The 14,299-nt window shown below is 33.7% G+C and overlaps 4 protein-coding genes and 1 non-coding gene across 8 annotated transcripts; 1 reads left to right on the top strand and 4 right to left on the bottom strand.

Annotated features, from left to right (window-relative positions):
- Positions 1 to 323: 323 nt before the first annotated feature.
- On the bottom strand, positions 324 to 3,618 carry LOC114189266 (transmembrane protein 184A-like). Of its 4 annotated transcripts, none has more exons than XM_028077999.1 (4): positions 3,403 to 3,618; positions 2,717 to 3,152; positions 2,296 to 2,586; positions 324 to 859 (listed from the first exon to the last, which is right to left on the bottom strand). In XM_028077999.1, exons 2-4 carry the CDS (start codon positions 3,104 to 3,106, stop codon positions 650 to 652), a joined length of 891 nt encoding a protein of 296 aa, XP_027933800.1. In that variant the 5' UTR covers positions 3,107 to 3,152; positions 3,403 to 3,618; the 3' UTR covers positions 324 to 649. The 4 variants fall into 4 exon arrangements, with proteins under 4 accessions (XP_027933800.1, XP_027933801.1, XP_027933798.1 ...); XM_028078000.1 differs by having other exon boundaries at positions 3,408 to 3,606; XM_028077997.1 differs by having other exon boundaries at positions 3,289 to 3,600.
- A 1,873-nt stretch (positions 3,619 to 5,491) lies between these two features.
- On the bottom strand, positions 5,492 to 8,294 carry LOC114189265 (quinone oxidoreductase PIG3). The gene is made up of 6 exons (XM_028077996.1): positions 7,947 to 8,294; positions 7,699 to 7,878; positions 7,436 to 7,517; positions 7,148 to 7,255; positions 6,873 to 7,031; positions 5,492 to 5,842 (listed from the first exon to the last, which is right to left on the bottom strand). The coding sequence occupies exons 1-6, from the start codon at positions 8,196 to 8,198 to the stop codon at positions 5,646 to 5,648; spliced, it is 978 nt and encodes a 325-aa protein (XP_027933797.1). The 5' UTR covers positions 8,199 to 8,294; the 3' UTR covers positions 5,492 to 5,645.
- Positions 8,295 to 10,470: 2,176 nt separating this feature from the next.
- Positions 10,471 to 10,551, bottom strand: LOC114189316. Its single transcript, XR_003605620.1, has one exon. It is a non-coding gene; the product is annotated as a small nucleolar RNA R38 (small nucleolar RNA).
- Positions 10,552 to 10,764: 213 nt separating this feature from the next.
- On the bottom strand, positions 10,765 to 11,449 carry LOC114189130 (60S ribosomal protein L26-1-like). Its single transcript, XM_028077839.1, has one exon. It carries the CDS (start codon positions 11,373 to 11,375, stop codon positions 10,935 to 10,937), a length of 441 nt encoding a protein of 146 aa, XP_027933640.1. The 5' UTR covers positions 11,376 to 11,449; the 3' UTR covers positions 10,765 to 10,934.
- A 598-nt stretch (positions 11,450 to 12,047) lies between these two features.
- LOC114187473 (endonuclease 1) lies at positions 12,048 to 14,046 on the top strand. Its single transcript, XM_028075735.1, has 9 exons — positions 12,048 to 12,278; positions 12,369 to 12,549; positions 12,630 to 12,740; positions 12,840 to 12,895; positions 12,991 to 13,074; positions 13,168 to 13,263; positions 13,347 to 13,411; positions 13,502 to 13,575; positions 13,709 to 14,046. The coding sequence occupies exons 1-9, from the start codon at positions 12,084 to 12,086 to the stop codon at positions 13,843 to 13,845; spliced, it is 999 nt and encodes a 332-aa protein (XP_027931536.1). The 5' UTR covers positions 12,048 to 12,083; the 3' UTR covers positions 13,846 to 14,046.
- Positions 14,047 to 14,299: the final 253 nt, after the last annotated feature.

Raw genomic sequence — 14,299 nt, 5'->3', positions numbered from 1 at the left:
TAATTTACGAAAAGTACGGATTAGTCGAGTTAGCTTCTAAAGATGAAATTTTCCAGTTTTTCAATGCACTTATTCCTGTGTAAACGTTTCCAGCGACAGAAAATTGATTGCGGGAAGAAAAAACATGCATAGCAATAGAAGTCCCCGCAACAAAGTTGCCTTTGACCAAAAACTGCATCTTTTCCAAGAATCTTGACCATCAAAGAAAACCAAACAGTGGGAGAGCGTTGACTGTAAAATTAACTGAGATTAAAGAAGAAAGCTTCAGTTTTTAAGTCCAGAAAGGCCTTTTTGGCTTTATCAATGTGACTAAGGAAAAATAATTCAAGTTTCTGTTAATGTATTGATCAGCTATTCCCTCGATCCAGACCATGGAAGTATCTCTGACTGTAATACAGTAATCAGAAATATATATCATCTTGATCAAGATAGCGAATAATGATAATAAAAATTAAATCTTTTTTAGTATGGCTGGGAAATTACAACTAAAAGGAAAACATTACACAGGTGGTGGATGGGCAGCCTTGTACAGTAAACTAACATTAAAAAATAACAAATCCACTTGGCATAAATGTTTTCATGTTTCTAGCGCCACAATGAAGAACTCTTAAATACATCTCTGTAGACTGGGTTTTTTAGCTTATCATATTTAGTCATTTTTCTTGTTTTGTCTAAGCATCTTCTCAACTTCTCCACTATATGGTGCAGGATGATAAGCATACTGTTGCAGAACAGAAAAGATAACCATCTCTACACATACCAAAATATTCTGCATTGCTTCCTCAATGTGCTCCACATCTAACCGCAAATGACGAGATTGAATGACGCCAAATTTTGCTAAAAGGTCCAGCAACATTCCCTGCGCGTGGCAAAGAGAGTTCATTATTATCAAAAAAACAGCCCTTGATGATGATGCAATTATATATGAAGCTAATAGAAAAATATAAGGCTAGACAAAGAAATGAAGATAAATGTAAGAGACAAATGGATGGATCAAGCAAATAGAAGCACAAAAAGTTGTAAATGGAATGGAATGACCCATCAGTTGGGGAATTCTTCATAATGGAACTGATATGATACTGAGCAATGAACAACAAAATCTAAAAGTAATTCATCATTCAAAATTTGGGGCAGAATTTAAAGAGAATTAATTTCTAACAAAGTTTCAAATCTTGAGTAATTTGGAAAAATGTTAGTCTTTAGTTTAGATTTGACGCAAGTAGCAAACAACCTCTGTTAAATTGTCTCATTGATTTCAGATTGGTGCTCTTTCCCAATAAATACAGGGACGAATATGGGATGATTTTCCCATTTATAACAAAAACTTAATGTTGATTTTCTCTAATTCCTAAGTTGCACATTTTAGACTAGGGATACAATTATTCGTTTATTACACAGATCTGTACATGAACAAGGACCACTCCTGGGCTAATACTCAGAAGGTCTTGAAGATTTATTAAAGAGATTTACTAATAGGATGCCGGGCCATCATAATTGTCTTCAGAGTTTAGACCATACAAATTGACTTTATCAGTGAATGACTTGCCTTCTTCAACGGTAAAGTATTTACATAAACACTCCTAAAACTAAAAACACAATAGGAACTTAAGATGCACAAATAATAAAATCCAACCTGATAAAGTGTTTAATAGCAACAACAATAAAACTGACTACCCACTAAGTGAGATCAGTTACATGGATCAAAACCCACCAGAATGTTCTGATGTAAATCGTGCCTATAGTTTTTCTTAGTCCTCTTCTAGTGACTGGATTACCTTTCCATTTGGTCTACCCTCCTCACGTAGGCTTCTATAAGGTTTCACATGCCTGAACCACCAAAGGTTCTACCATGTTTTCTACAATAGTTGCCACCTCCATATTTTCTCTAATGCATTTATCCCTAAAACTGTCTTGCCAACATACTCATTTTTGCTACATTGAGTTTTTCTCTTGATGACTACAGCAAAATAAATAAGTAATAAGCAAAATCGTTTTGTAGAAAAAAAATAAAATAAAAAAAGATAAGAGGGTTGAGAATCACTAACTAGCCTAATTGTTTGTATCTATTCTACATGTAAACACAGGTTTTTTAGTTTTTTTTTTCTGTATGTAAAGAAAAGACCATACCAACCAGCATTATAAGTTCAGCAAGTTTTGCAGTTCAAAAATTGTATCTACATTCCTCTAACAGGGAGAGGTCTGTGGCTTTCTGCTGCTATTTTTGGATCGAAATCTTCTTTAGGTGGTCGTTTAACTCAGCTTTTCTTATGAATATAGAAAGGGTAAGGAGTTTACCTGCCAAAAGCAGAAGAAAACAATTCCTTTGATACACAAGAATTTCGCTAGAGGCGTGTGTGGTGCCAGTTCTTTAGCAAACACATGGTAAAAGACCACCAGAGAATACAAAGCTAACGACACAGATACGTTGAGGATGGCGGTGAATGTCCAGCTCAACCAAGTTGGATACAGCCCAAGTAACTGTAATGCTATCATCAGAATGGAACATACTGGACGGATAACAACAAATTGCCATGTCCAATATTTTAGAAGCTTCAAATTACGGTAGTTCAGGTGAACAATACGTGGCTGCAAAAGTTCAATTTACACAATTATGAATACCGTGACATCATTAACGTTATATAAAAAATGTAAATTTCTTTTAAGAAGAAAAAATCCATTCTCCCCAAAAGTTTAGCACAGTTCTAAGCAGCCATACCTGAAAAAGTGTCATGGGAAAAGAGTGGTGAATTTCCCTGCCTTTAATTTCATCGGGCACAGTGTTTCCACTGATTGATATGTTCAAGTAACTATACATCAAAGCCAAAAACTTGGCAATGACCAAAGCTTCATAACATTCTTTGACTGACTCCAAAAAGGTGAAAAACTCTTTGCTTCCTCTAATATCCAAGAGACCCACAAAGGAGACAGTTGCATAAAGGGGAGCCATAAGAATGATGATGATAATAGCCTTTTGCTCTTTTGGATTCTTCCAATAGAAGAGATGCTGAGACAATAACTGCGACGTGAAATGCATGGAAAGCATAACACAAAACGCGGATCCCAGCACGGTAATCTGTGCGGGATTGAGTGTGCTTAGATCTATCATTTTTCACAACACTCTGTCTGAGATGAAAGCCTAATAATTTCAGAACCTGCAAAAGGAAATTTGGAAAACTAAAGGATCAAACAATACCCTCAAAGAGAAAACTAAAATTAAGTTAAATTCATTATAATAAAAGGTCACTGTAATTCGCAGCAAGACCAAAACATGCTTCATAGCATAACAACCTAATTCCTCTCGAAATTCACCTAAACAAAGACCACTTCGCTTTCTGAAGGACGTGTTTCAGGTTCAGCGAACAGCTATAAAGCAAACTTGATAAGAGAAAGCACGAAAAGCACCTTACTTAACGCGATTCAGAAAATTGGCAGCTGAGGCGATGAAAGGAAGGGTTTCCGATAGTATAAATCAATGATTGAGACACGTGGCAGCAAGTATCATATTGTTTATTGTATCGTGTCACAGTGTGTCAGCCATGGCGTGCGCTTATTAGTTCTTAGGGCAATTCATCGTCAAACGGGACGACGGAACCAGAAATTCAATTGGAATATGACATTTTGAAGTTTAAATATTTTGATTTTATATTGAGAATTTTCTTTTCTTTCTTTGATTGTGGATTCAATTTTATTGAACTATTACTTCAATAGATTATAGGTTAAAATACTCTCTTCGTCTATGTTTTTGTTGAAAAATCTCAAATAGGTCCTAAGATTTTTTTTAGTCTCAATTAGGTCCATATTTTTGAAAATGTGTAACAATTAGGTTCATTCCTTTAGAATAGAGTTAACAGCGTTAAAGATGTGTCACGTGTCAGTTCCACATTTTTTTGAATTTTTTAATTTTTTTTTTAAATTATTCATGTCACGTGTCACATCAATATTGTGCCACGTGTCAAGTTAGTAAGGTGACACGTGTCAAGTTATTGTTTGAATCTCAATTTGGTCCATATATTTGTTATTTTAATTATATTTCAGTCCATTTTTTTTTAATTTTCAATTTCATCATTTCCAAATTGAGATCAAATTTAACTTTTATATAAATTTTATAATGATATTTTTATTAAACATTTTAATAATATTAAGTTTATTTTATATTTTGTTTTAAAATTTTAAAATATTTATTTTAACTTGTTACAAAATTGTTTTAAATAATTTATATACAAATGTTAGAGTTGGTTTAAAATTAACAATTTTATAAATTTAAATATAAAATTTTAAAACAATTTTGTAAAAAGTTAAAATAAATATATTTAAAAAATTTTAAAGAAATGGACTGAAATGTAATAAAAATAACAAATATATGGACCTCAGACAATGATTTGACACGTGTCACCTTATTGACTTGACACGTGGCACAATACTGACATGACATGTGGCATGAATAATTTTCAAAAAAAAAATTCAAAAAATTAAAAAAAAAATTAAAAAAATTTTAAAAAAATTCCAAAAAATTCAAAAAAATGTGGAGCTGACACGTGGCACATCTTTAACACTGTTAACTCTATACTAACGGAATGAGCCTAATTGTTACACATTTTCAAAAATATGGACCTAATTGAGACTAAAAAAAATCTTAGGACCTATTTGAAATTTTCCAACAAAAACATGGACCAAATGAGTATTTTAACCTAGATTATATTCAATAAACTATCAAGATATGAAATAAGGAGAAATATGATATTCATAAAAAAGATCTAATACAATAAAAATTAGTAAAGCTTATTTCCTTTTATTTAATATTTATTTTCTTAATTTATAGAAAATGAAATAAAACTAAATATGTATGTACCATAAATTTTTTCTAGTACACTATTGGTAGAGGTAGTTGGATAATCTAATAATGCAACCTAATCTATAGATTGAATTTTCTTTATTAGATTAAATTTTACTCACATCGATAAATTGAATTTAAGAAAATACCCCAAAATTATTAAATTTTAATATTAATACTTAATTTTATTATTTTGTTAACTAAAGATATATTTTTAGAATATTAAATAAGATAGTCCGTTTTAAAAGAATAAAAAATATTTGAAATTAGGTTGGATCGAGCTTAATAAAAGAAATGCAAAAAGTAAACTAATCTGGAATTTTTCATCATATGGAGTGATGAATTTGTTCCACCCCCGCACATCTTCACTCTGTTATTCAGCTGTTTGGCTGTGGTGGAAAACTGGTATGAAATGGAATGTTACGAATGATCTGAAATATGTCAACACATGCTTGAGAGAAGAGTATGTATGAAGCCTTTCTGGAAAAACTATGGCTCTACCAACTGGAGTTTTAATTCAGACTGTGATGGAAGGCCGAAAAGCTTCGAGATTGTGAAGTAGCATGAATCCTATAAACACAAACAATATGTAATCACATCGAATTACTTGTTTTTCTTCGTTATGGTTTGGCAGACATTTGTAGAATGAACATGCAGGGATTAACTTCAAAGTATTTGGAACGCTCCACGTATCAAAATGAACTTCATACATGATAAGAAATTCAAATACTTATTAGAAACCTGAGATCATCACAAAAAAGTCCAAACATAGGATTCAAATATATAACATGAACTACATTATTTATGACAACGATCATGGCACAAGCAATATCTTCCCAATATGCTCGCTGCTTTCCATAAGCAGATGAGCTTCAGCAGCCTCCGCAAGAGGGAAAGATTTGTAGACCACAGGCTTAACCTTTCCTTCGGCAATGGCAGGCCAAACGTTCTTCTCCACTTCGCTAATAATCACGGCTTTATTTTCGAGACTTCTATTACGCAAGCCAGCCGCTACAATGCATATGAGATGCACAAATATAAAATTACCAAGTTAGATCGTATCACACCACAAAAAAGAGCTCACGTTCAAATAATGAAAAAGTTTGCTGTCAAGCGTATGTTTCTGTTAACATAGTTGAAAGGCTAACGTAGGTTCATAAAAGTAACACCTTTGTTAGTTTTCCATTTAACGTATGTATCCTAATGAGTTTCCAAAAATAGCTCAATGCTTCGACATACAAAACTCATTTTCAAGAAGATAAAAAGAAGTGGAGATTCAAAAGGGGTGCCTATTCTTGATGCACGTAACTATAGATGGAAAGTAACCGCATTCATACAAACAAGTCAAAAATTAAAAACTTGAAGAAGCTCCTACACAGAAATGCAGAACAGTATATAGTAGTAAGAATGCACGAGAAGCACAAACAAAATTTGTAAGAAGTCTCATTGGAAATTAAGAAAGTTAACACTATTTTCATTTCCTCATTATTCTCCCCACTACCCAAAATTTAGAATTTCATAAATTGTTTTGCACTTCTGTAATTATTCAGAGACTGTTATGTTGGGATCTTTCTAAGAGGATAGATTAGAGAAATTCACCACCAATGAGATATCAGTTGTCATACAAGAGATATGACACTACTTTCAATCAAAAACCTAAGGTTGTGTGTTTGTAGATCATTTTACCTTATTTATTACTCAACTTTCGTATTTCCACTCAATGTGAGTCTTTTAACTCATACTTGGATTCTAAAACAGTTGAAATCCTTCTAGGAAGATAAATTAGAGATCCACTACCAACAAATTGTGAGTAATCATACAAGATATCATAACACCACCTCTAATCCAAAATCTTAAGATTATGAGTTTGTGGATATTTTTTCCTCACGGTACTCAATTTGTCAATTCTGCTCAATATGAAATTTCAATTCATTCTTAGATTCTTAACATGTTATTCTTGCACAAACAAATGTTTACATTAAAAGCTGAATTTGAGCAATATAATATATTTAAAAAGGGTGTATTCCCAAGTTTGCAATACCTTGTACTGTGAGACGCTTAGCAAGTAAAGGGCGGAAATCTACTTCAGTAGTAACTCCACCTTGAAAGCCAATAATAAAAAGCCTTCCATCCAAATTCAAGCTATCAATATTTCTTTGATAGTAGGATGCTCCCATACAATCGAGAATGACATCAACACCTGCAACCACACACAACTACAGTCATGCTTCTCTATAGAACATGTAAAAACATAAACATTAGAGGTACGACTACATAAATCCAGGAAAATCACATAATGCAAGAAAGAGATTCTACCTTGTCCACCAGTTTCCTCCTTTACCCTCGCAACAAAGTCTTCTGTTTTGTAATTGATAGCCACATCAGCTCCAATACTCTTGCAAAAAGCTAGCTTCTCCTCACTCCCTGTCAAGCAATATCTAATCTAGAATAATATTTCGGGAAACATTGCTTGGAATTTAAATAAACCAGAAGGAGCAGTTTCACTAAACAATATGTCGGACAGACAGCTAATCTTCAGTTCTCCATATTTTGAATACATTGGAAAGTGACTATTTTGAATAACGGAATAAATCGGTACCGAACCTGCAGTGACATATACTCTTGCCCCTCGATACTTAGCTATCTGAATTGCAAATGTACCAATCCCACTAGAACCTCCATGAATCTGAGAGTGAGATAAAATAGATTAAAGTTAACATAACACTTAATAAGTTAGCAAATTAGAGTCATCATACATTTTTTAGGTAAAATCCAGTGAAAATCCTTGCGTGGTCAGGGAGATATAATGATGATAATAACAATAATAATAATAATAATAATATAGAATTAAGGGTATGATGAAATACCAACAGGGTTTCCCCTTGAGATAAACGACTCGTCATGAAAATAGTAGACCACACAGTGCATGCAACCTCAGGAAAACTAGCTGCATCCGTGAGGGAAACACCTGGTGGAATCGGAAGCACTTGCCCGGAGGGAACAGCAACTTTCTCGGCATAACCTCCTCCGGCGAGAAGAGCACAGACCTGTGAATTAATAATAGTTAGTGACAGTGAAACAGTGACAGAGGAAAAGGGAATTAGGTTAGGAATACCTGATCGCCGATTTTCCACTTGGAAACGTTTTTACCGATGGATAGGACTGTTCCGGAACATTCAAGACCCAGGTAGGGACTAGCACCCTTAGGGGGAGGGTGGAAGCCCTTCCTCTGGAGGGTATCGGCTCTGTTAAGGGCAGTAGCGTGGACTCCGATGAGAACCTCGTCATCTCGGAGTTGGGGATCTTCAACTTCTTGAAGCTGCAGCACTTCAGGACCTCCCGGACTCGTAATCACTATGGCCTTCATCTTCTTCCCTTCCGTCTGCACGCTTTTTTAGACAAAACCCTCTGCTTCCTTACTCACGATTTATTATACTACATTTAAAATTGCACAAAAATTATAAATACACCTAAGTTGTCAATTTTAGTTTTCAAAAATCATTTTCCTTCTTCGTATCATAACATATACTAATAACATCTGCTAATTGTAGCATTGTTTTCCCACCAAAAGTTTTACCCAACGATAAATTTTAAATTATGGGAACAAATCCGGATTTCTAAATATTTAAAACCCTAACCAAAATTACTACTAAGTGTTGAGTATATAGATAACCTGAGAGATCATAATATGCCTTCATCAAAATAGATTGGACATAGATTTAATTGGATAAATGTAAATGTTACTATTCGAATTTTTTATAATAAAAATTCTTCAAAAGTGTTACGGATAGATGATGATATATGCCTCTACCATATAAATGGGTCCATCTCAAGAAAAATTATACACAGTTGGAGAGAACAACGAAAATTCCCTACACAATTTCAAATTATAGTATCAATTCCAATAATTTTACCTCTCAGTTACGGTTTAATTTAGGATCTTTCAGTAAATTTTAAAATTAGTACATTTCAAAATTAACTATAGATCAATTTAATCATTCATCTGATTAATCAAATTTAGTCAATTATTATTCACAATACATACATATTTCGAAATACGTACCAATTATATTATTTATAATGTTAAGTTAAATATAATTGTGAAATACATTGTCAAATAAACTTAACAAAATCTAATAAAAATAATTAAATCGATATATTTCAAAAAATTAAGGACTAAATTATTCTTTAATTTATTATTTAATTTATTTTTATAATATTTATTTACGTATTCCACACAAGGATTCTCTACACCGAACTCTTATTATTACGGTATCAATGTGAATAATTTGCCTTTTACAGCAAGAAGATTACACGCCACTAGTTGAAATTAGTGGACAGTCACAACAAATACTGTATGTAAAATTACAAGAAATGTATAAACACGACATTCAATACTCATTCAAACAAAAATATCAATATTAATTAATTTATACAGATTTAAGAGCATTCGCCTTCATTACAAACAGACACGACTGTAGAACTTCAATAATATCTTTACAAAAATGTGTCAACCAATTACCACTATAAATTTCAAGCTATAGCAATCCATACGTACAAAATTAGGAAAAATATGTTTATTAGTTGGTCGTATAATAACTATCCTAATCCTCCAAAACGATGCCAATAGTTTACTAAGAACAGATGACAATTGACACTGGCCTATAGTAAGAAACTTGATTGACACAAGGTTTAAATTAAAAATGCATACTCTAAAGTTAAACAATTTTGAAAGTAACTAACAACTGATGACAATGAAATTTGTTTATTAAATTATTTTCCAATGCGTCTTATACCAATAAACAAAGCATATAAACAATCCCTCACTTCATCCAAAACACATTTTATAGATAACAAAATTACTAACTACATTGCTTAAGTAAAACTTGAGGTATAAAAGCATCACTCCACTTCGAAAAATATATTTCAAAACAATAATAATTCAATACAAAAATGATACATGGGGTCAATTACTCAGATATATTTGAATGAATGTTCTGAGAAACATAAATTCGGAATTGACAATTTGGAGAATCATAAATAAGTTATTTTTGCACATTTTAGCAGGTGTTTATGGCATAACGGAGTATGTTATATCAAGGAGTTTCAACCCCACTGAATACATTCATATTTTACTGTAACACGGGGAGAAAAAATAATCAATATCACACAATATGAAAGTTTGATCACTTCACTTGCCATTCATGTGATCAAATCATGTAAAACTCTAGAGCCTAATATCAACGTCTTCATATCAGACAAAGCTAAAATATAAAGGTAAGGATACATAGCAACGACATTTGTCAACACTGAATTAATAGAATCAATCATACCTCATTCCCTAGTACAACTTACAAACAAAACTTCAACACAAATAGCACATCAAACAAGATTTCACTAACACAAGGGAGTAGGAGGATTGATCCCAAGTCAATACCTTGAACTAACACCCAATATAAGACTTCCCAATATTCAGTTTTATAACAAGGTTTAATTTTATAAATAAATGACAAATTGACAGTACATATTCATCTTCATCGTTCATTCATAAGCAGAAGTGCACACCTTAATTCAAACAAAGGACATATTCATCAAAGCCCACTACCCAAATTGTTATAACTAAACATTTAACCTAACAGTGCTGGTCAGATTACAAAACTTCATCACCTGCTACATCAGACAGGGATAACTGTAAATTAAATATCTCATCATCCACAGCACCGTATAAACAAACCATTAAAACAACAAATTCAAATCACAATCACATTTTGAAGCAAACTGTGTACTACATCCAAATATGAATAACAATCCCAGAAATGATACAATTGGATATTCTAACTACGTTAACAACACAGATGCACAATAGATAGTTTCGAGATATAACTACATCTGTTAACAGGCATGTTAAAATTCAGAGTAGAATAAAACGGAAATTCAAGCAAAAATAACATACTGATAGAAATGGGCAGGAGCTATTAAGCGCGTAGAACATAAAAGGATAAATATGGTTTGATTAACTTAAGAAAACAAAAACTTTCAAAAAGGATAATGAATATTTAAGATAGAGAAACGCTACAAAACACTGGTTTATATGATAAAGAGATTAATCGACGGTTTGCATGATGTCTTCGGGTGCGAACTTGGTGCCCTTCTCCTTATCAGCGGCCGCGCGACCCTTCGCCTTGCGATCGAGAATGGCCTTGCGATCCTTGTCCAGTTTCAGCTTCGTCACCACAACCTTGGAAGGGTGGATTCCTACGTTGACGGTGGACCCGTTAACCTTCTCACGAGTGATGCGCTCGATGTGAATGACCCACTTGCGACGGTACACCTGAGTCACCTTCCCCTCGCGCCCCTTGTACGTTCCACGAACGACCTGCACCTCGTCCTCTTTCCTCACCGGAATCGAGCGAACGTTGTACTTGGACCGGAGCTCCGCCGAGAGAGGAGCGCTCATCAACACCCGCCGCACGCTAGACGGCGCGGTGAAGTGAGCCTTCCGGCTCTTGCGGCGGCTGCTCGATACTCTTGGGTTGAACTTCATCGTCTCTAGCTCTCCCTCTCTCTCTCACACACACCCTCTTGCCGCGGCTTTCTAGGGTTTCTCTGTCTATCTCCTATTTATTGAATGTACATATGGATTGGCCTAGGGTTTTAATTCTTTCAAGTGGGTTACTGGGCCTTTCTATTCTACAATGGACCCTGGGCTTATTAAGTTCCTGCACCCCCTCAATCGTTTAAAAATACTGAAATACCCTTTATCAGTGCATCACACTTTGTTATTGTATTCTATTAATAAAATTTAATAATAAAAACCGAAGCACGTGCTCTATATCGTTATATGAAAAAGAAAATGATTTTTTAATAATTAAATTTTAATAACTTATTTGATGCGATATTTTTTAAGTGATCTTCTATTTTTTATTTTTTTATTTTTCTATACTTTTAAACTAATTAGAAAATGTCACTTTTAAAATGAAGTTGTAAAAGTTTAGTTTTATGATTTTCCCATGTGACAACTATCGAGTTACTGATTGTTTGTGGGTAGCAGTGTGCCATAAGCAAAAAACTCTAAACTCTGAATATAACACCTCACCTTGCTTGTACAATAGAACTCAACTTGGACATACTTTGAAGATAAATATTGGAATCTTGCACTCAATCAAAAACCGTGTTATGTGTTAGGTGTTCTTTCAACACAATCATATGAATCTCTCTCTCTCTCTCTCTATATATATATATATATATATATATGTATATAATGTTCCATCATGAAGAATTTGCCCACAACTGGGAATTTAGCGAAGAGATGGGTAGACATAGAGGTTTGTGGGTGTCTCTTGTTCCATTTGGATTTGTCTTGTTCTTTAGTTCAGCTCTGATTGGAGTGCCTAGTGCCCTTGGCTGGAGCAAAGAGGGTCATGTCATGACATGCCAAATTGCACAGGTAAAATTTGAAATTCAATTCCAATCTGTTAAACAAGAACGCACCTCACTTGGCCAACACCACAACACAATCTTGGTTTTTGATAAATAGGCACTTTTAGAGGCTGAGGCATCAGAAGCAGTGAACCGTTTGCTACCTGACTATGCCAAAGGTAACTTATCAGCCCTTTGCGTGTGGCCTGACGAAATCAGACACTGGTACAAATATAGGTGGACAAGTCCTCTTCATTTCATTGACACACCGGATAATGCTTGTTCCTTTCAGTATTCAAGTAAAGTTAAACACTTCTTGTCATATGTTCTCATTAAACCTTTGAATTATGCTATAATTTGTTGTCGTTTGTTATCATAGGAGACTGCCATGATTCCCATGGGGTGGAGGATATGTGCGTTGCTGGTGCTGTCAAAAATTTCACTTCTCAACTCATGCATTACAAAGAGGGGATATCCGATGATCACCGATGTAAGGAGTCAAATTTTGAAAAAAAATACTTTTTTTCTTAATGTTTGTATGTTCTCCTTGATGGTTTCATTCAATGCCTTTAGTTTTTGTATCTTACAGATAATATGACCGAGGCGTTGTTGTTCTTGTCACACTTCATGGGAGATATTCATCAGGTATATGTGACAAGCTTTTCAAAGTCTGGTGAAGTTTCTTAAATACCGTTCTACTGTTCCTTTTAACCAAGCTTTTTGGGCACTTGTCTTTTAAGCCAATGCATGTTGGATTCACCACTGACGAAGGAGGAAACACGATAGAACTACGCTGGTTCAGGCATAAATCTAATCTGCATCATGTATGTATGATGTAACTTCAACCTCATCTCCATTATGCAGTCACAAATTACTTGTATATGCATTAAACTATTGATTTGGTTGTATGTAACTAGGTGTGGGACAGAGAAATTATTCTCACTGCACTAGCAGACTATTATGATAAGGATGTGAGCCTCCTTCTCCAAGACATTCAGAGGAACTACACAAATGTAAGACTAAATTGTTGATTAAACACGTGAATTCTTTGATTGATTTCAAATGAAAAGAAAATATTTTTGTGTGCTGTATGCAGGGAATCTGGGTAGATGATATTTCATCTTGGAAACATTGTAATGATATCTCTCAGTGTGTAAACGAGTGAGTTCTTTCTCTGTCACCTTCGGCTCCAACTTTCTCTTTTCCTCTTGCTGTTAATAATCACAGTCCTCAATTTTTGGAATCATATAGTTGGGCCAAAGAGAGCATAGAAATTGCTTGCAAATGGGGTTACGAAGGTGTCAAACCTGGAACAACTCTGGCAGGTAAACATTTCAGCAACCAGTTATTTAAGGAAATAGTTAGATGCTAAACAGTTAATTCATGAAACTGCAAGCAAAGTCATTAGAAAGTTAAAGGATTTTGTGTGATGAGTTTGTGCTGGTGATGTTTTTGTAGATGATTACTTTGACTCGAGGATGCCATTTGTTATGAAACGAATTGCTCAAGGTGGAATTCGATTAGCCATGATTCTAAATAAGGTGTTTGTTGCCTCTGAAGAAGGATTTACCTACAGCAGCAACGTTGAAAGATAGACACATAAAAAGTTGTTTAAACTTTGTCAATGGGAACGTCATCAATAGCTTAGTTTCATCAGAATTGTTAGTCATTAGCCCATTGCATTTCTAACTATGACCTGCCTCTATTTTAATAACTGAAGAATGTGCCAGCCATTGTAGATGTAAGGACCCGTATTTTTTCTAAAGTATTAATTTAATTTTACATACATACATATACAGGCTATTGTTATTGTTAATTTATTTTTAGTTAAAAAGTAAAAAGTATATATATATATATATATATATATATATATATATCCAAAATAATAATAACAATTTAGAAAATATATATTTTTTCATAAGAGAAAATAAATTGGCCGTAGAATGACAAGTTTACTGAAAAACAATGTTAAGTTAATAACAACGCATCAATAATTAAGAGAAATAATAACAATTAAATTTTATTTCCCTTGTTAAAATCGAACTGGAC

Source organism: Vigna unguiculata, chromosome 6, assembly GCF_004118075.2.
Source record: "Vigna unguiculata cultivar IT97K-499-35 chromosome 6, ASM411807v1, whole genome shotgun sequence".
Taxonomy (NCBI): Eukaryota; Viridiplantae; Streptophyta; class Magnoliopsida; order Fabales; family Fabaceae; genus Vigna; species Vigna unguiculata.
Note: the sequence above shows the minus strand (reverse complement) of the source record. Positions and strands in the feature narration are given on the sequence as shown.

Excerpts from the sequence above, each read along its gene's own strand:
- LOC114189265 (XM_028077996.1), bottom strand. The coding sequence starts at position 8,198 with ATGAAGGCCATAGTGATTACGAGTCCGGGAGGTCCTGAAGTGCTGCAG. Across the intron at positions 7,518-7,698 it reads CTCAAGGGGAAACCCTGTTG|ATTCATGGAGGTTCTAGTGG; the intron begins GTATTTCATCAT and ends TCTCACTCTCAG. Across the intron at positions 7,032-7,147 it reads GGAGGAAACTGGTGGACAAG|GTGTTGATGTCATTCTCGAT; the intron begins GTAGAATCTCTT and ends GTGTGGTTGCAG.
- LOC114187473 (XM_028075735.1), top strand. The coding sequence starts at position 12,084 with ATGTATATAATGTTCCATCATGAAGAATTTGCCCACAACTGGGAATTT. Across the intron at positions 12,741-12,839 it reads GATATCCGATGATCACCGAT|ATAATATGACCGAGGCGTTG; the intron begins GTAAGGAGTCAA and ends TGTATCTTACAG. Across the intron at positions 13,412-13,501 it reads ATCTCTCAGTGTGTAAACGA|TTGGGCCAAAGAGAGCATAG; the intron begins GTGAGTTCTTTC and ends GGAATCATATAG.
- LOC114189130 (XM_028077839.1), bottom strand. The coding sequence starts at position 11,375 with ATGAAGTTCAACCCAAGAGTATCGAGCAGCCGCCGCAAGAGCCGGAAG.
- LOC114189266 (XM_028077999.1), bottom strand. The coding sequence starts at position 3,106 with ATGATAGATCTAAGCACACTCAATCCCGCACAGATTACCGTGCTGGGA. Across the intron at positions 2,587-2,716 it reads TTCCCATGACACTTTTTCAG|CCACGTATTGTTCACCTGAA; the intron begins GTATGGCTGCTT and ends GAACTTTTGCAG. Across the intron at positions 860-2,295 it reads TTTTCTTCTGCTTTTGGCAG|GGAATGTTGCTGGACCTTTT; the intron begins GTAAACTCCTTA and ends TGCCACGCGCAG.